Genomic DNA, 27642 nt, shown 5'->3' on the forward strand with positions numbered 1-27642 from the left:
GTGCAGTTCTAGTATGAATTCAGGAAGGTACTGAAAACATGGTTGCATATCCTTCCTAAAATGTCCACACTGGATATGAATGTGTAAGCCCTAAACATAAACAATGCCAAGTTCATTGTGAGCAGAGCACTGAATAAAAACCGGCAACGATAGTCATAAACTCAAGGTCCAGAGTAGATATTAATATTCCAGAGTAATGGAGTCCTACAAAAACTATTCTACAATCAAGCCAGAGTACCTTCTAGTCATTTGTGCTATCTACAAGTTCTGGCTGTATTTACTTGGCAAACCATTCACCATTGTGACAGACCACCATTCCATATGCTTGTAGACTAACCTGAAGGAGGCATTGAGTGATTGGCAAGATGGGCACTGATGCTTAAGCAGTATGACATCACAATGGTTTACAAAAATGGACACAAACACAAGGATGCTGCCTGCCTTTCAAGGAATCCCTTGGCAGAACACAGCGGACACAATTTCAGCCATTGCTACATTAAATGACATTGCTGCTGAACAGAGGTGGAGTCTAACTTTGCGGATAGCTGTGGAGCCTTGGAGAATGATTGAGTAACCAAAGTAAAATTAAAATAAATTGATGAAACATTGTATCAGTGGAACTATGGTCTGACAGGGTGGAAATGGTTGCTCATCATCCCAGCTCATCTACAGACAGCTAACCTGAACTTATCCATGATGCTCAAACATCTATCACCTGCTATTTGCGAAGACTCTAGACAGGCTCATATGCAGGTATCACTGGCCAGGTCTCTACCGATCTTGTAGACACTGTGAGTCACAGTGAGGGGTGCCAGCAACAGAAGCATGTGCAGCAATTACCTCTCGGGTATCTGGTACTAATTTCACCAGCAGCAGTGCCATTCCACCAAATTGGTGCCGGCTGGGGTGGCCGAGCGGTTCTAGGCGCTACAGTCTAGAACCACGCGACCGCTACGGTCGCAGGTTCGAATCCTGCCTCGGGCGTGGATGTGTGTGATGTCCTTAGGATAGTTAGGTTTAAGTAGTTCTAAGTTCTAGGGGACTGATGTCCGCAGAAGTTAAGTCCCATAGTTCTCAGATCCATTTGAACCACCAAATTGGTAATAACTGAATAATAGTCTACACTGGCTCCCTCACCTGCTACACAGTCACCAAAGCTGTGCCTGCTGAAGCTTGAAAATTGTGACGTTCCTTGCAGAAGATGTCATTTTGAAGCATGGAGCACCCTGTATGATGATTTGTGATCATGAAAGATTTCCAGTTGAGATAAGTATTGGAGGTAATTTCTCAGTGCTTCATCACCCAAAAAATAACTGCCTACTACCTGCATTTGTTTTTATATTTCTGTCATATAAAAATAACGCTTGTCACACTTACTTTCTGCTTCACAATTCCCATAGTAGTTTTTTTAAGCTGAGTGTAAAAATCATATTTTCTCTGGGACCTTTTTTCTTTTTTGACTGGCTTGCACTATGTGTATTAAAATTCAGATCTGGTAGCTGTTTGAGCCTCACATCAAATGTAGGGGATAATGTAACTAGATGGAGGTTCCTTTAAGCATTGTCTGCACCCACATTGTTAAAATTATAGAATCTGGCTTTATAGTAATAAAATACCAACTTTCAAAACAAGATATGTGTATTCAAAACTGGAGAATCTGTCACAGTTTGAAACTGTTGGTATGTCAAGAACATGGTGGTGGCTCTTTTGTGTACTGTGAAGGCAGAGTTCTATTTTTAAAACAGAATCACTGGGAAATGCTCAGCAGACCAATACTTGGCTCAAGTGCCACATTAATTAGACAACATAAAAATTATTCAGCTGCAGTTGGTTTCAATTTACTTATGTGACCCTGATGTCTCATGTGACTTTGCCATTTTACTGCTTAGTGAATACTCGCGTGACATTAGGTGATGTTTTTACAGATGAATACCGTGTATGTGCTCTGTTGCTGAGTCCTTGAGAAAAGAGGGATTAAGTAAGCATGAGGTTATTGTGAAAATTTCTTGACCTGAAAGTGAAAGACAGTTACTTCAGTCAAAAATCATATACATTTCAGTATAATCCTCTTTACGACAATATACATTATCTACCATTTTCACCCTAGATTCCATCCCTGAAGTGTGATTCTGGTAAATCTGCAAAATATCCATTCACAACATTGATAACCTGTTGGACTCAAAATGTTCTCCAGTCATAAATTTCCTTGGTTGTGGCAACAGGTAGGTGAAATTCAGAGGATGTAAAATCTAGTTCCAGCAGTTGATCTTTCAAATACTTCAGTTTTCATTCATTCATTTACTAATCATGTTCCATCCATCTGCAGAGGCTTGGGTTGCATGACCTGTACAGTAAGAGGGTTGAGTTGAGTCAGTGAATTGTTGTCAGGATGATTACCACCGGTTGCTCAGAGAAACATCATTAGCAGTCACACAACACACAACAACACTCAATGCAACACTTTGTTGTGGCAATGCCCTCCTGAGCGTGTGCTGAAGGCAGCAGGTGGGAAGGCTGTGATGTAGCAGGTGGTACGATGCCTACTGTGATGCCAGTGGCTTAGCAGGAACACTGACATACAGTGTGTGTGTGTGTGTGTGTGTGTGTGTGTGTGTGTGTGTGTGTGTGTGTGTGTGTGTTTGTGTGTGTGCGCGCGCGCACGCCATCTTGGCACAGCTTGGCAGCTCAGGGCAGGAGGCACCGGAAGGTGCGGAACCCAGCTGTGGTCCTTCTAGAGGAAGAAAGCCCTCAGCAGGAATGCCTGCCCTTGAAAGCAGTGGTTTATAGGTACAGGTACATTCCTGGCTGCACTGCCCTAGTCTCAAACAGCTGTCAGAAGGCTAACAGCAACTGGATGTAGGCCCACAGATGGCCAACCAGCTGAAAGGCACTAAGTACACAACACTGGACTTAGAGCCAGCAGTACCCCTGCGGTTACTGTATAACTGTATCGCCAAGTGGACTGGGTTAGGACCTTTCCTTGTAGACAGTGGCTGCTAGACTGTTATGCCTTTGACTAAAAATGAGGGTGCTTTATACTGGCTCTGTGGGTACATGTTTTACTATTGCATAGGTTCCGATCATGAAAGCAACAAGAACTCCATGGCTCTGATATGAAAAAAGTGGCCATCTAGACCATGATGTCTTTGCTTTTGTGCTGCATCAATGATATTTATGCTCCTAGCTCCTCTGCTTGGCAACAACATGTGGTAACCAACCCAGTGCTTCCACAGCCATGTTTGCTGCACGAGCAATCAGCTGTGGTGTAACTTCTTCTCAGTCGACTGACTTTCCCTGTTACTCTGGTTTCTTGTGCCAACCAAGGAAGGTGTCATAATTTTACCCAGCGGTATCTAAGTTATTTGCGTTGCAACAGATCCCATCGCGGACAAGCATCAGGGATATGGAACAAGTCAAGGTATATATTAACTTGAGACAAAGACATCATAGAAACTTAACCTGTGTGATGTATAAACAATGAACTGTCACTAAACTACTTTATGCTGCTCATGCTTATGTCTCTAAATATCATTGAGTAAATTTGTAAAAATGATGTGACTTTCAAAAAACGCTGCTGCCTCTTCAGTTTTATTATATTAATATTGTAATCTAGTTGTATATTTTATATTTTAAAATTTTCAAAATCTGTTATTCTTAATGAATTCTCCTATCATATTCTAAAATTGTTTTAAATTTTTTTATTTAAACTTAATCCCTAAATTTTAATCTAATTGAGGTGTTCATAAACTGTCATTCACTTATTAGTAGACTGAGTTCTCACAACGAATTCTGCATTCGATATTTTCAGGTTCTTCACCCTATTTACACTTTAGTATTGCTTTAAAAATTGTTGTTAATAAAATTCAGCAATAATTAAAGAATTTTCTTGTGGTTGCAAGGTTACCTCCCCCCTCCCCCCCCCCCCTCAATATTTTTGTACATGTTATTGAAAATCTGTAGGTATTCTATTGTTAACTGCAATCAGCAGCTTAATATTTGCTTCATTGCAATGATATTTTTCAAGAAAAATATTTTTACATTTATAAATACAGAGTTCTGGTTATAGTACACTACTACTTGTCATACAGCTTTATAACAAACACTGCTATTTGCCATGTAGCTAACAAAAATTTGAAATTCCTGAATCTAGATATTCAAGTAATTTGTAGGAGGAGTCACTAATAAGGTAGGTTTTAAATTTTCTTTTGAATTTTGGGATTCCCAGTGTCTTGCTTGCCATTGCCAAAGCCTTTTTTGTGGGCTGGTGCATTGTTCTTGTCAAGATGTGGTTTGAAAATTATGGCACAACACACAAATACTGAACAACTTTATTTGTAACTCACTGTACATTTAACAACACAGACTTGAGAGCCACAGAACAACAGACTTAAAAACATTCACACAGCAATTCCTATAGGCACCAAAGATATTACATGGTGATAAAATTTGCATGTCAACATCCTCACTCAGTTTTTAGAGACAGAAATAAATTAAGAAATTAGTCTTAAGTTTATGGATCAAGGGTTGAAGCCCAAGTCCTTAAACAAATTTCTCGTGCTTCAGTGTAGGAAGAGCCTTAATCGGTACATCTGCCACCATACCTTCTGTTGGCTGGTATTCCAATTTCAGGAGATACTCTTGTAGAGCTCAATGTATGAAGTAATAATTTATATTAATGTGCTTCAGCTGTGAGTGAAATCTAGGTTATGTGCAAACTTTCGACCTGACTGACTATGATTGAACAAGATGATGTATGACAGTTTCCCTAACCCTCTTTCTTCATGTGAATATTGAAAAGTGGATTGCTTCCTTTGCTGCCTTGGTGAGGCACGTGTAACTCAGCTACAGTTGATGAAGGAGCAATGGCTGTCTGCTACAGTGAATACAGTGTGAGTGCTGATCTGGACAAGGTGAAGTTTTATGCTGTGAATGAGTTCCTATCAGCATCAGAACTTCCCCAATCAGCATGTGTGAAACTGAATATACCTTCCTTATACATGATTTTGGTCAGTTTCTTGTCTATGGTCCATTTGTAGAATCTAAGGATTTCCTTAGCCACTTACCAGTGAACAAAATTATGGCTGTTATTTTACTGGCTTAGCTTATTGACTGCGTAGCGTTTGTTGTCAAGTGCTGACAGTGAACTACATCAGTGCTCCATCCAACCTTCTGAATGGGTCATGAGTGCCATCTTCCATGTTCATAGCTGTTGCATCCAACTTGCTCTCAGTCGCCGGTGGAGTCCTTACTGGCTTGCAGTCATCCATTCTGAATCGGTGTAAAACTTCTGTGATATAACCACTTTGATGTAATGTAATTATGTCAGCAGATTGATTTACTTTGATACCCAAATAGCATCTTATGGCGTGAAGATCCTTGATATCAACCCAGGCAGGTATCTTGTCATTGATATGTTTTGTCCTTTCTGTGTGAATACTTTTTCATCGTTGCACTTGTGTGATGGGCAATCACTGTCTGTGCACCAAAAAATGTGAGTCGCAAAATGTTGGAGCAGGCTCATTCATAGAGAAATAGCAGTCAGCTTTGTCAGCATTATTTTGATCTTGCACACTTAGCTGCTTCTTGAAAAACAGTCATCTTCTTTGTGTCCCTTCATCTTAAAAAAAAGCTGGTTTGTCTTTTTTTAATTTTTGTTCCAAATTATCACTATCACTCGCAGCACTTTCGAACTTTTTCACGAAACATATGGTGTGTCAGCGGCTGTGTTGCGTTGGGTCCTGGAGTCAGGTGGCTTACTCGCTCCATGTCAGGGCAGCTTCCGCAAGGGTCGCTTTACCACTGATAATCTCGTGCCCCTTGAGTCTGCCATCCAAACAGCCTTTTCTAGATGTCAACATCTGGTTGCCATCTTTTTTGACTTGCATAAAGCATACAACACGACCTGGTGACATCATATGCTTGCCACATTGTATGAGTGGGGTCTCCGGGACACCACCCACCCAGTGTTCTAGCAATTACACTGTGATAATTCCCATATGAGTATTCTGATAGCCAAAAGAAAGTGTTAGTGTGAAACCATCAGGAACTACATTAATATCAAACTGAATGGACTCGAGACAAAATGTATACTCTTCCCTTCACTGGGTAACTCCTTACCATTATTTAGGATTCTCTCTGTCCTAGGTGTAGCACAAATGAAACTTCACATTCATGAGGCACTTCCCGCTACTCTTGACAATCATCAGCAACTTGTAATCACTGCAGGTAACAACTGTGTTTGCATTAATTACATTACTTTAATTCTGCAGTGAATTGCTTGACAAATATTACCATCAGCTATGCAGCTGAAATAACTCACTACACAGAACTTTATGTTGCACTTGGATAAGTGATCAATTCACTGCAATCCTGCTTCTACTGTTCATAAATACTTCTATACTGACCATTCGTTATTTGACTAAATGTGCTCTGCAATCTGATTCGCATGTATATGCCATTGGTTAGCACCATCACAAAGCAATGACTAATGAATGGATGCCATCGAAGTCCCGTGACATTGGTAACAAGACAAATGTTTGGATATCACCTGTATTGCCTCAGAAAACAATTGTATCTTAAGTATCGAATGACAGACATCCACACTGTCACAGGGCTTTGAAATACAGTAATGGCGGCAGATGAACATTTGTGCCCGACTGGGGTTCGAACCAGGATCTGTTGCTTACGAGGCAGATGCGCTAACCATTGCACTGTCGGGACACAACGGCCAACCTGCCTGCAGGACCTATCTACACATGCTCCTCATCAGATGCAAATTCCCACCTTTGCCACATACCACATACGCGCTAGCCCCCAGTCCATTATTCCACTCGCTTGCAGCCACACTGTATTCCTGCAAAGGTTCTTACAATGACATGCATCTAGCACTGAAAACTTTCAATGGTCTGTTGAGACCTGAATAATTATACAGAATGTTTCATAAGGAATAGTAAATATTGTAGGAGATGGTAGTGTAGATGAATTTCAGAAGAAATGCCATATAACATGTGTCCATTTTTTATTGAGTACACACAACTGGGTTCAATGCATTTTTGTTTCATTTGTTCATCCTTACAGGACCCCATTGTCTACACTTCATTGAAAATGAGCTTCCAGCATTATTGGAAGAGGTTCCTGTGGCTACAAGGATGTGTATGTTCCTCCAGCATGACAGGGCTCCTGCACATTCTAGTTGTCAGGTGACACATAATCCAAACCTAACATTTCCCGGAAGATGGATCAGTAGATATGGGCACTTTACTTCGCCACCAAAGTCCCCAGACCTTATCCCTTTGGATTTTTGCCTGTGGGGATGATTGAAAGGCAAAGTCTACAAAGAAAAAGTAAACCCAAGAGCCGATTTGATCGTTCGGATTAAGAATAGTGCAGCCCTCATAAAAGAATGCAAAGATGACCTCAGAAGAGCTACATGTGGTGTTACCAAGAGGAGTCAAAAGTGCATTGAAGTTGGTGGGGAAGTTTTCAAAAATCAACTCTGAACGTCCTCATTTGCCTTTGCTTTGTTAGGGTTATGTACTAACAGCTGTATCTCTCATCTCAATAAAAAATGGACACATTTATATGGAATTTTTTATGCAATTCTTCTATACTACTATCTGCTAATTTATGTACTGTTCCTCCTAAAACACCCTGTATATGCATATATGTGTGGTGTCTGTTCTTTCAGACCATGAATCCAGTTTTGAACCTGGTCACGCACAAATTTTCATCTGCCACCGTTGCTGTATTTTAATGCCCTTCAATATTTAATTGATTAACAAGACTGTCTGTTTCAATTCGTAGTGACACACACACACACACACACACACACACACATTTCTATCTTAAGTGCTGTTTGGTATATGTTTGGCAACTCAGTGGTTGTGACAGACTGGAGCTGCATTAACCTACTCATTTCGCTAGATATAGTTGTAATTTTCTGAACAATTTATGTTTAATAAGTGACAGCAATTTGGAAAATTTATGTTTGCGAGATGGTTACTTTGTGTGTTAATTACAGTGTCTCGTTGTTTACTTTGTGGGAAACCTGCTTCTTTCTGCCCTAGCCTAAACTACAGCAATGAGTGAATTCTCACATTCTTGATACCTCACTGGATGTGCTACTGCAACGGTAGCCAAAGATTCAAATCTCTCTGGGAAAGTATATTTCAAGTCAGATGGTTTTGCCCCTCCTCTACTGTCACTGAAAATGATCACAAAGAAATGAAGTATGGGAATCCTGCGAAACCCCTGGGTTCATACTGCAATACTGTGCAGATGAAAAAAGTATTTTTTCACAATTATCAGATGACAGAGTTTGTCAGATTCCCCTAATTATGACTGCATTAATAACTGCTGGTTCACAGGCACTTTTTTGCCACTTGTAACTGTTAGAGCTGGAAGAATAGAAACGTCAGATTTTCGCCATATGGGATATTCGAATTTGCCTTAAGTCTTCACATTTCGAGCAATGACAGAATATCCTTCAGAAACGCTGACAAAAAGAAGTCAGGCCATTCCTGTGTTCTGGCGGGTGTGCCAATGACTGTGATCTCAATAACAATATTGTATAGCAAAGATACATTGCCAACTCTACCACTGGAGAAGCTCCAAAATTGTGAATTGCCTCTGGTCAATACGCTTTCAAGGTTTCGGTCCGATTAAGACAGTAAGACACAAAGAATTGTTGCAGTTGTTAATTTATGACATTTTGTTTGGAGTCAGTGCATCGATGTATTACAAGTAATTGTGCTCTAGCCGCTAAACCTAGTTACAGAAATGTGAATCTTCCAAGGTCACTCACAGAATACATCAGCTGGTATCTTACCTGGTAGTATAACTGAAACCTGGAAATAATGCAGAATATGTTTGGCAACTCTGTGACCAATGAATTACTTCCTTGATGGCACAGAACTATCCTGCTGAATTCACTTGATATCATTTTGTCATTTCATTTGAGTAACGTGAGTGATTTTCTTTTGAGATGTGATATAAGGATGTCAGTTAATGCTTTATAGTCCATGAAAGTCATTCCGCACAGAAAATACAACTACTCTAATCTCTTATGCTGTGATTTGTCTATCATAGCAGCTACTGGACCAATAAGTAAGATACAGCTGCCACACCTCTTTGCTAGCTCCATGTACTTGTGTACCAGGTGCAAGCTGCCTTCGTTTGCCTGAAAGCCAAAATTTTAATTCTTTTGTAGCAGAGCAATAACCAGGCAGATAGAAACTCAATAAGGGAGTCATAAGACAATGCTCGAGCAAAATTCGTCTTGCTACTTTCAGTACACCTTAGTCAGAGCGAAAACCTTATGGTACTACAAAATTCATAATGCCACTTTTGTTTTCTGCCCACATATTTTTCTTTATTATGAATACATAATTTTATCTATGAACTGCCACATTTTCTTAATACTTGAGTATGATACAGAATATGAAGTAAATACAGACCCTTTCCAAGTCAAAAGTCAGTAATATCCTACTAATTCATGCTAAAATAGCCACAATCATCTTACAGACACGTAATGCTTTATTAAGATAGACGGTCATCATGATGTTTCTGTAGTAAGTAGAGTGTAATTTGTATTATTACAGTGAATATTTTAATTGCGTTTTCCATTAGTTTATTGAACACAACAGTAATCATCAAAGAGAAATTAATCAACAACAGTGTATTCTTTCACAATATATAAAACAATCTGACAATGCTAAAGTAGTTTGCAAATTCTATGCCTGTAGAACCTACTGGTTCTAACGATGTCATTAAGGCAGTGTAGTTTGAAGAACATTTTTGTGTAGAAATGAATTGCCTTGACGGTTGATCGATGAAGAGTGGGAAAGGTAAAATTTTAAGAGTATACGATCAGAGGAACAAGTGCCTGAGAGATGACTTCCCTATCAATCTCCTGGATAGTTTTGTTTCTCAAATCAACAGAGTGCGTTATCATGCAGTATTACATGTGATGTAGTTTTGTCAGTCAGTTTTCTTGCACTGCGACTGAAAGGTGTCTCAATTGTTGGCAAGAAATTCTAGCTATGGTGGACACACACTTGCGGAAGAATTCGTAGTGCAAAACACACTTTTGGAGCTCTGGGATGGAAAATATTATGTTCACACTTCCCTTTGCTTAAGTTTACGTCTTTTGGTAGGGTTCAGCCTTTCATTTCTTTTTAGGAAGTTAACGATAAAAGCGTCATTACTCGTCACCAGTAACAGTATTGCATAGGAATGCACAGTGAGTGACCTGATGACGTTCGAGAAAAATTGCAATAACAGTCACTCCATTGACTTTCGTTGTTTAGAATTAGAGCATGCAGTATTCCTAAACCAGACTTCTGAACCTTGCCTGTTGAAAGTAAATGTCGCTTGATGGTTAAATGGTAATCCATCACTTACATCAGTAGTCAGGATTCCCTAATGTGGAAAGACATTCGTGCCAGAACGATCTTTGTTGAATCAAGAATCTTTTTTTTGGTATATGTTTCCCAAAAGCACTTGCTCCACACACAGTACAAATCTTTCGAGCTGCCTTCTCTGCATTCACCCCTCTATTATAACAGAAGTAAATACTGTGTTGCAGATGTTACACCTTTTTCCACTTGCAACCCAAGTTTACAATTCTTAACTGTAGTTCATAAGTTTCAAGTATGCAAAGTCCATTACTTAACTGCAAGATGATAACTAGAACTTCAAATTCGCAAATGACAGTTGATACATACACTGGCAGCATCATGCCGCGTTCACCTGGATGGCGCCCGATTTCAGGCGGTGGGTGGTGTCTGGCTGGTGTCCGGTAGGCACTGCAGCGTGAGGAAACGCTCAAGCGTAAGCTGTTCTGTTCGTGACGCAGCCACAAGCTGTCCTGTGGAATTTTTTCTGGAAGTATTTGTTATTTACCGGTGTGTACAATGTGAAGTGAATTATCTTCAATGTTCAATCAGACTCATAACTTCAGACGATGGCCGAAATGTGGTAAAAAGATAGAGTCGGACACAAACACGCGACCATAAGTTTAGAATGCGCGATGATTACCACTAGACCACAGGCTCGCACTACACATCTTGGAAGTAGACAACACTTCCGCATCTTACAGTGTTGCCAGATTGTGCAGTTGGCCGGACTTAGTGTTGTCAGGGGCGGTCAGTTTTATTGGCCACCTTAAGTGAACAACTCAGACTGACTTGGTCTCTGTGGCGGCCAGTCAGCATTCAGTTTTTGTGTCTAAGACTGTACATATCACTATCCCGTGACTTTTGTCACTTCAGTGTATAATTGTTAAGGACAGAGTTGGAATTAAGTCCATTTAATGGTTAAAACAGGTCTTTGCACATTAGTGTATTTTTAAGTGGGCTGCATGTTGATACATGGGCAAATCTTGTTTAGTTCAATTTTTAGCGTAACTGTAATGCTTGGACTGTACGGACCACAAGTTCTGTTTCAGTAATTGTTAATGTGAGGTAATTCATGGCATTAAATTGTATTATTTGTTACAATTTATTTCCTTCTTTTTCAGGAAAGCTGTGGATATGGCCACCAGAGAAACCAGTGACTTTGAACAGTTGACGGTGTATGTTGCCCAGGATTGTGCAGGTAAATTTAGTGTATAATTTTTTAAACTGGCCTAAAAACTATCCTATGCTTGTGCAAAAGCAAGAAAATCATAAATATATATTAATTGAATGCTGAATAGTTTCTTTAGTCCTTCACATAGTATCAAGTGTAAATAACATAATTTCATTAGAGATACATTTTGCACAAGTTTGCAGTATTTTATTTATTTTTGTGCAAATGCTGCTGTTTGGAACCATTGCTTCTCTGACTTCACTGAATGTAAATTAGTTATGAGTTTTGTCTTTAGGGTACAAGTGTAGTCCTTAAAGGTTTCTGCTAAATGTGTTAAACGCTAGTAAACTGTGGATTTTTGGGCAGGAAGTGTGCAATCAAAACCAATTTGAAAACCTCAGTTTAAATTTCCCATGATTCCATGAAAGCATGCAGTACAAAAGCCAGAATGATTTTCTTCACAAGAGCATATTTAGTATCTCTCCTAACCTTTGGCAATCTGTAGCAGTTTTCCGCCTAGAATGACATTCTTGCCTATGGAAAATGAAAGCCTAATATTATAGTGATCTTATGACTAATGTGGATATTTTCATAGATTACTTATAGTTGAACTGGAAGTCTTTCAGGAAGATTGCAGAAGAAAGTTTCAGTGGTGGAAGGAATGATTTGCTCAGTGAGACCTTTGTGGAAATATACTATCCAAAAAAAATGCAGAAAGCTCATTGTACAGGAGGCTAAGATTTGTGCATTTCAGACAGAGTTTACAAATGTGATATTTATATGAAACTGCAAAGTCATGTATGGAATACAGACAGTGGAAAGATTCAAAGTGGCAACTCACCTTATAGTTCAGTGTTGAGTTGTTGAATGGTGGATATGTATGTAAACAAAATCAAAAATTTGTGAGCTTACATCCAGCATACTTCTTTAGAATTAAAACACACACATGGCTACTGTGTCCCAGGCTGAAGTTCAGAGGGATGAGGGGTTGTAAGTGGTGGAATGGCTGAGAGGGTGAGGCAGCAAAAGAAAGTGATAGGAATGTATCACCAGTGAACCTGCTCTCGTGCACACAAGGATGGATGTGTATGACACATGATGACTGGAGAAGTGGGTTGGGAAAAGGGAGAGAGAAAGGTGAAACAAAGGAACATGGAACCAAGGAGAGAATAGTGTGATTATAGATTAACTCTGTGAAGGGGGAGGCACAGGAAAATGAACAGTGGTGGGTGTGGGACATGGGCTAGTAGAGGTTGAGACCTTGAGGCTTGTGGGATCAATGGATATTTGTAAGAATGAGTTTCATGTGTGTAGAATCTAGATGGCAAAGGGTGTGGACCAGCCATTGAAATTAAACATGTTGTGCTCAGCAGCTTGTCCTGCCATGGGATGGTTAACTTTGTCCTTACCAACAGTTTGACAGTGGTCATTTTTGGATAGTATATTTCCACAAAGGTCTCACTGAGCAAATAATTCCTTCCACCACTGAAACTTTCTTCTGCAATCTTCCTGAAAGACTTCCAGTCCAACTATAAGTAATCTATGATGGACAACCGGTTGGTACTCCAGCCCACATAAACATATGTTCAGTATTAAAGCATAGTTAGTATCTGGCATTGCTCCCTTTAACAGGTTGTCCTGCCCTGTGGTAGGGTAAGCACATCTTACAGGCATATCCTAGCCACATCAAATATTTATCACCTGGATTTCAAGCTACAAACTGGCTGTCAGGGACATTAGAGTTCATCCATGCGACTTAAAATATACACAGAAGAAATTCGACAACACTGGAAGAAAAAAAAATTAAGAAATATGGAGATTCATCAAAACACATGGTAACTGGTGGAGTATATGACAATTTTGTATTCGAAAAAGTGATGAGAACAGTTGCAGCTACTGATAAAAATAAATACTTAGAAGTGGAAATGACAAATGATAGGAAACAAGGTAAATTAATTAGATCAAGAACTATTTATTAAAAGGAATTGTGTGGGATAAACAGGGAAGGTCTGTATTACTAAGAGACTATCCTGGAACCCACTACCAGTGGCAGGCTGTCTATCGAACAGCTTCCAGGGACAACAAAAATTTGATTTTTAATACTTCCTTTAATTATTGACAGGATTTAAAAATTTAAAATGCTGTCATCATGAAATTAAGAGGTATAATCTTATATTAAAAGTTTGGTACACTAAAACAAGTATTACAGTTACAAATTGTGTTTATTTTGAGGCAACAGAACTGACGCACACATATACTTGGCCTTTATTCGTATAGTATTTGAGAATGAGAGCAGTTAGCTTCTTCCAACAAGCTTTACAAATAATTTCAAACCTGTATGAAACTTTGTTGGTGACGCCCTCCACAAAATGATGAAAGGAAAAAAAGTTTATCGCTTATGACGTTTTAACTGTTCATCCAGTAAAACTTCACCATCAGCCATGAAATTTTAATTTATTACTTCATAACCGACTCTATTTACAACACAGTTAGTTTGCAGGCAGTACCCACGTATACTATTCAATATATCTGCAAAATTATATCATTGTATGAGACATAGTTCGGGAGATGTGACATCATAAACACTAAGATGTGTGAAAAACTTCACTTTTTCTTAAAATGGAGTGCAAATTACACAGAATATGTTCAGCCAGTGTTTCATAATGAGAGCATTTAATGATGTCTGAGAAAATTTAAGTATAGTTTCAAATATTTTCTAAACTTTTCTCACTTACATGTTTAACATCAAATATTTAACACGTTAATTCATTTCTAAGGTAATCAGATGTTTGAAGCTGTTTAATACATGGAAGTTCGGGTTTTACTGGATCATATTAGAACAAGAATTTTTATAACAGTAAGCAATATTGCTTATGGCTCAGAAATTTGTACAAAGAAATGGTAACTAAATTCAAAATTACGAACCTGTAGAGATGTATTTCTGAAAGTGTTCAGTAGTGATAGCAAGAAAATAAAAATAAAAGAATCTAAGTAATCAGTCCAAATCAGTGTTCAAAATTGTGATTAATTTTATTCAACAGAAACACTTAAAGTTGTGTGAGCTCATCAAAAGAGTGCAAGAAATAGACTTCCAAAGACTGTAATGTATGTGGTACCAAATGGAAGAAGAAAACAGGAACAACTACATAATATTTGGATTTGGTAGACTCATTTGTTAATAAGAAATAAGACTGTTCCTGAAGAGTTAGGGAGGAGCAGAGAAGAATGAAGAAAAAGAATTGGGCACTCTCTGTGTGATCATAGAAACTTGTAAACATTGTTAAACCAGAACTAATAATAAATATTTTAAAAAGAGAAACAGAGAAATTAACCATAGAAAAGATAGTGCTTTGCTAAGAATTATAGCATTATTATGGCATGTGTAGCAGATGTTTTGGACAGTTAATTTGTGAACATAGATGAGAAAATTGATACATATAGTTCAGAATGCAATAGAAAGCAACATTTCGAATTAGCACTAAATTGAAAATCTGTTGAAATTATACAATAGACTGTCCAGTCCCTCTCCCTCTCTCCCCCCCCCCTCCCCTCCAGACAACCAAGCACACCACTCACACACATGACCGCTATCTTCTGCGAGAATGCAACTGTGTTGCGTCAAATGGGAGAAGTAGTCCGGAGTGGGGTGGGGAAGGGGGAGGGATAGCAAGAGAGAAGAAGTCGGCACTGTCTGGTGGACCACACAGGGATTAGGTGATGAAAGGAGAAGGCTGCCAGGCACATAGTTGTGAGGCTGTGGGTAAGGGTGGGAGGGGAGCAGGGAGTGATAAAGGAGCAGAGCAGAGAATGGGAAAAGACCAGTGTGTGCTTTGGCAGTGTGTGGCTCAGAGTGGTGGGGAGGGAGGGGGTGAGGAGATGTGAGTTGGAGTAGGTGATAGGATGGAGGGTGTGGAAACTGATGGGTGGAGGCTGTGGGAGCAGTAAGTTAGTGTAGGTCGTGGCCAAGATGATTTTGGGAGTGGAGAATGTGTGATAAGGATAACTCCCATATGTGCAGTTCAAAAAAAGCTGGTGGTGGAGAGGAGGTCCAGATAGCCTGGGTTGTGAAGAAGCCATTGAAATCAAGCTTATTATGTTGACTGCATGATGTGCCACAGAGTGGTCCACTTTGCTGTTGGCCACAGTTTGGTGGTGGCCCTTCATCCTGGTGGACAGCTACTTGGTAGTCATACCAATATAAAAAAGCCGTGCACTGATTGCAGCAGAGCTGGTACGCCATTACTGCTTTCACTGGTGGTCCAGCATCTTTTGGGATAGGATTAGCCTGTGACAGGACTGGAATAGGAGGAAGTGCTGGCTGGGTGGATTGGGCAGGTCTTACACCTGGGTATGGAAATTATGATTGTTTTGCATCTCCATCTCAAACAGAGTGAACAAGAGAGTCATAAATGTTTGCATTGGTTGATAATTTCTTTCTGCAGGTGGCATAATCATCGTGATGGCCTGTCAAAACTGTGATTCAAACGAGTTTTTGGTATATTGTCAGTTATGAGAACAGTTAGTTCTCAAAAATGAGTGTATGGCCTGCTTTGTCATACTTGACGTTGCACTCAGAGGTGAGGCATATGTGTAATTGCTGGATGCCAGGGTGAACAATATCTATGCAAGTGTGTTGTGGCAATTCTGAATTTCAGTGGAGCCTAGTGTACTGATAAATTAATTTTTGTTTGTGCATAATGTGATGAACTGGTTACAAATACTCTGTGTCAAAAATAACATTTTTTAGAAGAGTGAAAAAACCTTACAAGTCATTAAATTTTATCTTGTCATATTTAATTTACTTCCTAGAAACACATGAAAAATTACTGTATCATCTTAGTAATGCATATTACGGCCTAATAGCAAGAAATGTTGTAAAGTATACCCTGTCAGTCCTAAAAGTTTTGAGAATCAATTAATAAAAAAAAAAATAAAGAAACATTACGATAGTGTTTTTAATACTTCCCCAGCTGTGCACAATGCACAGAACTTTCAGACAATGACGTGAAACTGTCATAAAAGTTCTACTTTGGTATGTTTTTCAACTCGTGTATCACTTTGGCTTGAATGTCGGTTATGGCGTCAAAGTGTTGCCCTTCATGTGACTATGGGTTTTGTCATTTTGTGGCAGGTTCACATGGATAATATCAAGTCTCATCACCCATGATGATTTCCAGAAAAGAACTATCTGCAGTCTGCATTTCAGCCATGTTGTGGCAGCTGTCCATGCATTGTTTTTGTTCAGGAGTCAAGTTGTGTGGAACAAATTTTACACACTTTTCTTTTCTTCAAAATATTCTGGCAAATGCCTTGAACACTTGACTTGAAGATGTTACTCAGTTGCAATTTGTGACACTACGTTGGCACCGTATGGCCACACATCCACTACTTAGCACTGCGTGCTCACAACAGTCCGATCAAATGCACATCTGTTGTTTGCAGTTGTTAGTTCAAACTGCCACCATAGGTACTGCACTAGTGGTGTTTGTACAACAGGAATAAAGTCGGTCTCGGAACTTTTTGGCCACATTGAGTAGCTCACTGACAAAGACTGTTTTATCAGAAAATATTTTTGTGAATAGAAAAAAACTGCACAATGATTTCTCTCATTATACTATATTAACCTCAAGGGATGTTAACTTTGCCAGAAAATAAAATAAAATTACATTATAAATACAGAGAACTCTGCAAATTAATCTTAAGTGCCTACTCACTACTACTGTTGCGTTCAGTCAGATGCAACTTCTGTCCATTTCTTCCTCTCCTGAGGCAATTAACATGCTCCCTTTCTCTTCTCAGGAAAGGAAATAGAGATCGAAGTACTGGGTTTTTGACTTCTTAAACTTGATTTCACCATTCTAAAGCTACTTGAACATCAGCTGATGGGGAATCTTGGCTTTAGTTTGGAGTGCAGTTGTGCCTTAAAATGTATATAACTGCCCTGCACAAAAATGTACCTTCTGGGTGCTTGACTTTTTTTCAGCTGTTAGTCTGTTGAGTTTAAAGGTATGACCACATGATGCTTCATTCGTTGTGCACAATCAGAGAGACATGGGACAAAGAGCATGCAGGAAAATTAATGAGAAGAACACATATATACGTGGGTTTTCTCGTGTCCACACATTGCCTTATTGTGCAAGCAGTCTGCTATGTATTCCCTTCATGCTTAGGATTTTGTGCTGCATTGTGATGAAAAGGCAACACAATAGAAAACACAAAGGTGGCTGTGGGTAAAAAAGTATCTATATAATATGAGTAAAGAAATACAAAGTGACAACATTTTGTTTGCAAATTTCAGGAGGTGGTCACAGCAAGGTTTTAGGTATTCGATTTTCTTCTTGGGGAAACTGCAGTGATAAGACTGGCAATAACTTTTAGTTTGCTGGTAACTGGTGAATTATATACTAGTTTGAACTAAGTATTTCATGTTTCAAAACTAAACATTTCAGTGATTATTCCTAAAATTGAGAAGTACTGAAGGACTGAGGATCTTAGTCATTATGATAAGGTTAACTAACTTTCCATGTGTCATTTGTATTTTATTTTATAACAAAGTTGTTTACACAATGTTAATCTTTGAAAGATTATATTTAGATTAACAATCTCAGACTAGACAAATTCAGGAATGCCAGACACAAGAATCCACTAGAACTGAGGTTGTGTTTTCAAAGTTTGTATTTCTTGCATAAATCATTGTCCCTCATTTGAGTTTCTAGTTGTTTTTTGAGGAGCTACACTCACTGTCATTTCTGTTGTTCAGATGTCAGCCTCCCCAGCTGTTCTGTTAAGTCACCATATCAAGAATCATCATCTGCAGTTTTCATATACACTTTTCATAAAATAGTGGGCAGGTTTTTCTTTGTTTTCTTACTTTGAGACTTACAGTATCCATGTCTTTGCAGTAATATGATTGGAGAATTTTTATCTAGTACTTGTCGCTCAGGGCACCTCATCTCGGACTTATATTCAAATGAACTGTAGAAGCAGCATTCCACATAACTTTTCTTTGTCTGTAATCTTCTATAAATTTCAGCTTGTTTTCTTTGGAGTCAACATACATTAACTCCCACCAATCACAGGAAGCAACGTGCAACTACATATGGCCTCCATTTAGTGGAAATTACACATGCATAAAGGCAAGTGCGTAGTTGCGACATTGAAAATGTAAGCATGTGCGCAAAGTTGAATAGAAAAAAGGCATCCTGTGGACGCACCTTAAAGGTTTTCTTCACAGAAAGTCTGTAATACTAGTCAGCAAATATCAGTTACTAGTCCACCATGCTGATGCTGTAAGATGCTGGATGTTGAGATGTAAATCATTTGGAACAGAGCAAATGTCTGTCTCAGATTTCTTACTTCAATTGCTGTTTCCTTTTGTGGCACCCTGTGCACCATGCATGCAATGACTAAGTAGCTTTTCCCTTTTTGTGGCTCCCCCATGATTGTTCCATTTACTGTTAGCCCTTTAGTTTTATTTAGATGTCAGTAAAATTCAGACAACCTTAATCATTGTATAATGCTGACTTCTGCGGATGGTATTTGCATTGTTGCTGACATTGGTTTTATGGGCATAAGGTCATGGTCAGAAGTGTGACACTATACCTAATGTTTTGTCTTCCAGTGCTGGGGACATCATCAGAGACCTTAACAACTCATAAAGCAGTTACTCTCAAGCAAGCTGAACTGATTATATGTAACCATGCAACGGTCAGTTTGTGTTGTCATAAGACCGCTGTGTAAGGTCACAGAGTTGTGCCTACTTAAGTCATGAAGCTTGCAAAAAGGAATATTTATATTGTTTGTTTTATTTAGCATTAAGCCCACAACTTGGCTTTTTTCCCAATCCTGCTTTCTTTCTGTTAAATTTGTTTTTGTGCCTTTGAATTTTTGTGGCCCCTCTGTACGTCTTAGCATAAAACCACAGTGTCTGAAAAACAAATTTGGTGGTTCCCTGGTTCTAGTGCATGATCAGCTTTTGCTGATTAATCCATCTTGCCCGGACAACAATTGCTCTTTCTTTCCCTAAGGCAAGTGTTAATCATCCTTTTGTAGTTCCTATGTACACTTGACCACAAGTGCAACGGATTTTATGTTCTCCTGGTGTGGCAAGCAATGAGCATAGATCCTCTGCAATTTTCCAGATATTTGCCTAACTTTCTTGTTAGATTAATCAATGTGTCCATACAGTGTTTTCTGAGTAGTTTGTGATGCAATCTTTGACAGTTCTTACAAATGCTTCTTTTTCATTAGGAACTTTAGGCCTTTTAGAATGTAGTGCTCTGTTTATCTTGTTGTAAGAACAGCCATATTTTCTGGAGGCAGTTCTCAAGTGATAAAGCTTGCCTCCATGTGCTGTGGCTCACAGCTTCTTTTAGCCCAGTCTACAAATGTTTTAATAACTCCTCTTTTCTGCTTAAGATGGTGATTAGAATTTCTGTGAAGTATATATCCATGTGACTGGGCTGTAGACTTTATGCCCTAAAGTTCAATCAGGTTTCTAAGTACCTGTACATCCAAAAATGAAATTTGACCTTCTTTCTCTTTTTCCCTAGTGAGCTTTATATTAGAATCAATATTATCCAAAAAATTTAGAAATTGTAAGTATTCTTTTTCTCCATGAGGCTATGTAACTAAAGTATCATCCACATACCAAAACCAACATGAGGGTTTCTTCTTCCCCATCTGAAGGGCTGTCTCTTCAAATTTTTCCATATAAAAATTTTCCTGCAACTCCACTGAATGGGTTCCCCATAGCCACACCATAAGTTTGCTCATAAAATTTGTTTTCCCTTTGAAAGTAAGTTGTTGCAAATTTTTATATGGCACACAAGAGTAATTGTCACCTGGGCAAGATGAGTGAATGGGCGGTAGCAGATCGTTCACTGGAACCAGGGAACCACCAAATTAGTTTCTCTGACACTGTGTTTTTAGCAAGATCTAATCATCACTACAGTGTGATGTATAGAGGGACCATAGAAATTCAAAAGCACAAAAACAACTTTAACAGAAAAGAAGTCGTATTGAAAATAGACAAGATGTGGGCCCTAGTGATAAATAAAACAAACAGTGGCAACTCTTGGCCATTACAAGCTCCATAACTGAAGTTGACATGACTCTGCGATCTTAGGCAGTCATTAGATGATGTCACAAACTGACCATTGTGTGGATTCATATAAACAGTTAAGCTTGCTGAACTTGTGTGGCACCGTAACAGCTTTTTGAGTTATTAAAGCCACCGCTGATGTTTTAAACTTTGGAAGACGTAACATTAGGCAGAGAACTATGCCTTGGACCATGGCCTTATTGCCCATAAAACAAATATCGGCAATAACCTTAATCCTGTCAACAATCTGTCTGTATGCTCTTTGATATTGCTTCTTGTGTTTTGTGTGCTTGTGTAGTTTGTATTGCAGTGAAAACACTTCTTCCAACTGGATAGAAATCATACTGGTTCTGGCCAGCATACCGGACATTAAATTTTTCCTTGTACTAGAATATTTAAATGAATCTGGAAAAAACTAGTCTTAACAAGAAACGAACAGAATTACTTCAATTTTAACATCACTTCACATGAGAACCTCCTTTCTTTAAAGTCATAGAAATTATATTTAACAGAAATGTACATAGCTTCTTAAATAATTGAAATACATGAGATACAGATAAAAAGTGTCACACTGAAAGTAATCAAATTCAGATAATCACTAACTTAGCAGAGAATCGTTTCACGTACTCATCTGAGTGATTTATGTGATAAGAACTGCTCATCATATGCAAAACACCATGATGATTGAACATTTATTTTGTGCGTTTCAAGCTACGACTTTGAAAGCAACTGTCTCAAACTAGTTTCGATTACCGACCATCAGCAGGTTTGATCAACCTCACCAGGACAGACACCTAGTCACTGTCCTCCTTACGTCAGTTGTGAATTATTCAGCTAGTGCAGTAATTTGCTCTGCAAAATGTCCTCCTTGGGCTACTCAAATAGGGCCTATCATCATTTAACTAATCTATACATTCTTTTCAGACCCTGTGACAAACTTTGGTCATTGTACCTACTTGGTATATACAGTTTGGAAGGTTAATATAAAACAGAGCAATTTGTGAACTCACATAATGTGACGACCCACATGCTGGCCCTGTTCAGTATTCTGGATTGGCAGAACCATCATTATACTCTGCTATAATTGATGGGCTCAGGTAAATGGTTACTACAACCAACATGGTACAGTGTTACAAAATTTAAATTGTAACGTACAGAGATAGCATGAACATACATTTCTCTGCACGAGTTATTTGAAATTCTTTCATGAATAGCTGTATTTTTTAAATATGCAGCTGGAAATGAGCTTCACATCATATATATGCCTCTCACTCCTTGGCTAACACTAATTAACTTAGTTAATCCTAAGCTATACATCTTACTTTGTCGCAGTCTCTCTGCTTACGACTACGTGCCCGCTGCCTAGAACATTACCAACCATCATGTTGAACTGTCTTTGCCACCTTTAGTCGTGCCTTTCTTCTCTTATGTCCATTTCTGATCTTTTTCTAAGCATCTTCCTGTTATTTTTCCATTGTTATTAAGTCATCTAACACTGAGTACAAGATTAACTTTTTGCATACTATACTATAATTATGATGGTTGTACATTTTTGTTATTTTTTATTATTTCTGGAGGTGAGTCAACCAGAGTACTATTTTGCTTGTTTGCAGTATATCTTCAAGATGTGATAGATCAGTGTGAAGCAAATGGTAAAGGCTCCTGGAAGTCTTTAATTTTGTTAATACCAGTTCGTCTTGGTGCAGAAAAACTGAATTATATATATGCACCATGTCTTACTGCCATGCTGTCTTTGGATAATTGTATTGGAATAATTGGAGGCCGACCAAAACATTCCCTGTACTTCGTTGGATTCCAAGGTAAAGTTGTAGAGATCATTATAACAGATCAAGTTATTTTCATACATAAATACATGTGTGGTGTTACAAGGTTTTTGATAACTAAATATTCTGCCATAGGTGGCTGTTAAAGATTGCACTGATTGTACAACTCTTATGTGAACATTCTGTATATTTGACAAATATTAAAAGTTTGATTTTGCAGGAGTTAAACATTTATAGTTATTAATTAATCTGTGCAAAAGATTTCTCAACTCAAAGAAATGTTGAAGAAGTGGAAAAAGTATTTAACTACCTTAATGCAGGAGTTTGTTTATTTGTGTATTTATATTAACAAATATGAATATAATAGAGGGAAACATTCCACGTGGGAAAAATATATCTAAAAACAAAGATGTGACTTACCAAACGAAAGTGCTGGCAGGTTGATGGGCACACAAACATACACACAAAATTCAAGCTTTCGCAACCAACGGCTGCTTCATCAGGAAAGAGAGAAGGAGAGGGAAAGACAAATGGATGTGGGTGTTAAGGGAGAGGGTAAGGAGTCATTCCAATCCTGGGAGCGGAAAGACTTACCTTAGGGGGAAAAAAGGACAGGTATAAACTCGCGCGCGCGCACACACACACATATCCATCCGCACATACACAGACACAAGCAGACATTTGTAATTAACAAATAACAAAATTAAACAGTAAAGTCACTATTAGACTGCTTCATATGCTTTCCAGTATCAATTTGAAAGTGATCAGGGCATATTAAGTGTGGAGTCCACAATGGCATTCTGTAGATTAGGGGACATTCTAAGACCCTAATGAAATCTTGCACACAGTACTTAATTGAAAGAGCCAGTGTTGTAGCACAGAGTGATGGGAAGCTGACAAAATGAGGATAATGGTATTGCCATTTACTTTTTTATTTGTATCCTTTGTCTTCTGAAAAGCCTCACACATACTGCTCATTCAGTACCTGTATTTAATAAAATCAGTCCTCTCACATTGGAAATGCCATGATTAAACAATTTGATATAAGCTCCGCTACACTCTGACAAAAGTTCTGCACAAGGCACCAAGTGCCCATCACAGTTTTCTTAAAAAAATTTCCTGCATTGTTGATTTGAAGCCACTTTAATGTAATCGCAGTGGTTCAAAGTTCTTCATCAATTTATTCCTGAGAGTCTAGACCTCTAAGATCATCTGATGCACTGCTTTTACTCTAGGGGATCATAATGAACAACACTCATTGCCGGCTGGCTGCAGTGTTTTCACTGCCGAGCTGGTCGCCATCTCTCCCGCCCTAGAGTATATCAGCTCCTGCTCAGGAGTGACTCCCTGAGCAGTTTACGAGCTATCGACCAGTGTTTCCCTCGCTCTCGTCTGGTGACAGCTGTCCAGGAGTCCCTCCATACTCTTGCCCGCTGTGGCCGCTGTATGGTCTTTGTGTGGACCCCAGGTCGTGTTGGCATCCCCGGAAATGAACCTGTTGACACGCTGGCCAAACAGGCTGTCAGTGGACCAGCCTTGGAGATTGATCTTTTGGAGAGTGACCTCAGGTCAGTTTTGCAGCAGAAGGTACTTCGCACCTGGGGTGAAGAATGGCGCACCCTTCCTTCACCCAACAAACTTCAGGCCATCAAGGGGGCTACCGGTACGTGGCGCTCCTCCTTGCAGGTCTCTCGCAAGGACTCTGTTGTCCTCCGCTGGCTGCGCATTGGCCACACGTGGATAACACACAGCTATTTATTGTGCCGTGAGGACCCACCTTTATGTCGCTGCGGGTCAGCTTTGACGGTGGTCCACATCTTGTTGGAGTGCCCGCTTTTAACTCCGCTCAGGTAGATGTTTGCACTGCCTGATATGCTTCCTGCACTTTTATCAGATGACGTCAGATTTAGTTTTGAGTTCTATTCGTGCAGGGGGTTTTTATCACTTGATCTAAGTGTGTTTTTTTTTTTTTTTTTTTTTTTTTTTTTTTTTAGTCTGACCTTTGGGCTACGATTTTAGACTGGGGTTTTCAGTACGTTTCTTGATGGTTGGCTTTTCATTTCTTGTTTCTATGGTCAGCCAACCACTGTCATACTCGGTGGGATTTTAATTCCTTTTTTCTGGTCACTGTCTGTGTCTTTCCTGTCCTATGTTGTCTCTTGTCATCTCCATTGCTTTTTCTTATTCTTTGTGGGTGTTTCAAGTTTGTGGAAAAAGGGACCGATGGCCCTAGTAGTCTGGTCCCTTCAGTCCCAAAAGCCAACCATGCACTGCTTTTGTCTCCTGGAATGACTTCAAGGGAAGCTGACTGGCTGACTGGCAAGTGTGACCATCATACTTCTGAGCTATGAGAAATCACTTTTCACCAAACAATACAAATCCCACAAAATAAGATAAGATAAAAGAAAAGAAAAATAAACCATGCAACCCTAAAGTGCCACAAATTCTTCTCTAGAGACATACCAAGAAACTCAAATGTCCCAAGTCACCAAATCACCACCATCTTTACTGGAGGAGAAATGCATTCTAACAAAACAAAACTGCTAAAAGCAGAGCTTACGTAGTGATGTACTCATGGCTACATACAACCTCCCCCCCCCCCCTGCCCCGAGGGGGCTCAGATCCCTTTTGTATGTGTTTCGTCAACACTGGGCTCTCAACACTTGCAGGACACCTTCCTTTTCCATACTCCAAGTCCATTTTTCTGCTATTCTTTTTTCTTCTTTGCTTTTCCACTGTATGGTCTCTCTGTTGCCAGCTTTGCTTCAACTTGGTTTAGGATTTCGTAGGATATTGGGCACTCCTTTTTTCCCCCTCCCCCCGTCTCCCTCCCCCTCCCTTCACCTGAAGGCAAACAATGCTCCATCCAGTGAGTCGGAGTTCCCAAGTGACTTAGCCGTTTGCCCAAACACACAGGTCCATGGCCAGGCCACATCCACAGTCAGTTGCTCAAACACCTATCAGTGAATTGCCATATCACATCCTTGCCATTTTAAACTGTATCTGGAGCGAGGATGAGTTCCATTTCAATGACAATGAAGTGTGACACTCCTGGCATTGAAATTTGGTAAACACCCACTTGACATGGGCAGCTGTCGCCCAGTTAGTCTCATTAATGTTCCCTGCAAGTTGCTTGAATATATGGTAAGTCAATGGCTGTGTTGGTACCTGGAGTCAGCTACCCAGTCAGCTTTTACCTGACATCAACACCTAATAGCTGTCATGTTCGACTTGCAAAAGGCATTGACACCACATGGCATCTCATTACCCAATATGACCTTAACCTGCTCCACATTTTTTGTCCGAACTTCTTGTCACACCGTACTTTATGGATCAGAGTTCTGCAATACACCCAATATACAAGAGAATGGGACCCAGCTGGGCTCTGTATTGAGTGTGTGTCTTATTCTAGTGGCTATCAATGATCAAGCTGCAGTTGTGGGGTCTACAGTGTCACCCTCTCAGTATGCCGATGATTTTTGCATTTACTATTGCTCCTCTTTGGGTGTCACTGAACAGTGACTGCAGGGTGCCGTACAAAAGGCATAGTCATGAGCTCTCACCCATGACTTTGTTTTTAGCTGCCAAGACGCATGTCATGCACTTCTACCGGCATGGTACTGTCCATTCACAATCGGAACTCTACCTTGAGAACCAATTGCCCATTGGGCTGGAGTCTATTTCTTTCTGCGACTGGTCTATGATGCCCAGTTGACATGGCTTTCCCAGCTTAAGTAAATGTGCTTATTGCATCTTTATACTCTTTGCTCCCGTAGTAACACTAGCTGGGGCACAAACTGCTCTACATTTTTGCAGCTCTAGAAAACTGTGATCTTGCCCTGTCTTTATTCTGGAAGTCTGGCATATGGCTCGGCATCACCTTCAGCATTGCAGGTGCTGGACCTAATCCACCACTGTGGGGTCAGACTTGCGACAGGTGTCTTTTTGACCAGCCTGTATGCGGAGAATGGGGTCCCTCCACTACAGATCAAATGTCAACAATTTTTATATTTATTTATGTATTTATTTACACGTCTAGTTCCGTGGGACCAAGTTGAGGAGCAAATCTCCAAGGTCATGGAACATGTTGGTACGTGCAATTACAAATTACAACATAAAAGAAATAACACATAAAAATGAAATGTTTGTGAACCCAAAAAAAAAAAAATCGAGCCATAAGCTTAAGTAAACGCAATCAACAATATACAACAATAATCAGCTTAATTTTTCAAGGAACTCCTCAAGAGAATAGAAGCAGTGACCCATGAGAAAGCTCTTCAGTTTTGATTTGAAAGCACGTGTATTACTGCTAAGATTTTTAAATTCTTGTGGTAGCTTATTGAAAGTGGATGCGGCAGTATACCGCACACCTTTCTGCATGAGAGTTAAGGAAGTGCGATCCAAATGCAGATTGGAATTCTGCTGAGTATTAACTGAGTGAAAGCTGCTGATTCTTGGGAATAAGCTAATATTGTTAACAAGAAATGACAGTAAAGAATATATATATTGAGAAGCTAATGTCAAAATATCCAGACTAGTGAAGAGATGTCGACAAGAGGTTCGCGAACTTGCACCACTTATTGCCCGAACTGCCTGTTCCTGAGACAAAAATATCCTTTTAGAATGGGAAGAATTGCCCCAAAATACAATACTGTATGACATAAGCAAATGAAACTAAGCAAATGATCACTTACTTCAGATGCCATTCTAATAGTAAAAATGGCAGCATTAAGTCTTTGAACAAGATCCTGGATGTGGGCTTTCCATGACAGTTTACTATCTATCCTAACACCTAGAAATTTGAACTCTTCAATTTCACTACACATATGCTTATTCTGTGACATTAAAATGTCGGATTTTGTTGAATTGTGTGTTAGAAACTGTTAAAAGAGTGTCTTACTGTGATTTAGTGTTAGTTTATTTTCTACGAGCCATGAACTTAGGTCATGAACTCCACTATTAGAAACTGAGCCAATGTTGCATACAACATCCTTTACTACCAAGCTAGTGTCATCTGAAACACAAATATTTTGGAATTACCTATAATACTAGAGGGCATATCATGTATATAAATAAAATCCCTGGGGCACCCCCCATTTGACTGTACCCCACTCAGACCCCACATCACAGCCATTCTCAGCACTGTGAATAATTACCTTTTGCTGTCTGTAATTAAAGTAAGAGGTG

General features: G+C 39.3%; 1 protein-coding gene across 2 annotated transcripts in view; it reads left to right on the top strand.

The window, feature by feature from the left end:
* Positions 1–27642, top strand: part of LOC126248645 (cysteine protease ATG4C) — an 81609-nt gene that overhangs the window by 41767 nt on the left and 12200 nt on the right. For both annotated transcript variants that reach the window (XM_049949827.1, XM_049949828.1), the window contains 2 exons: positions 11519–11595; positions 22285–22491. In XM_049949827.1, the coding sequence (XP_049805784.1) occupies positions 11519–11595; positions 22285–22491 (284 nt within the window). The remainder of the gene's footprint in view (positions 1–11518; positions 11596–22284; positions 22492–27642) is intronic.

This window comes from Schistocerca nitens, chromosome 3 (genome assembly GCF_023898315.1).
Source record: "Schistocerca nitens isolate TAMUIC-IGC-003100 chromosome 3, iqSchNite1.1, whole genome shotgun sequence".
Classification (NCBI taxonomy): domain Eukaryota; kingdom Metazoa; phylum Arthropoda; class Insecta; order Orthoptera; family Acrididae; genus Schistocerca; species Schistocerca nitens.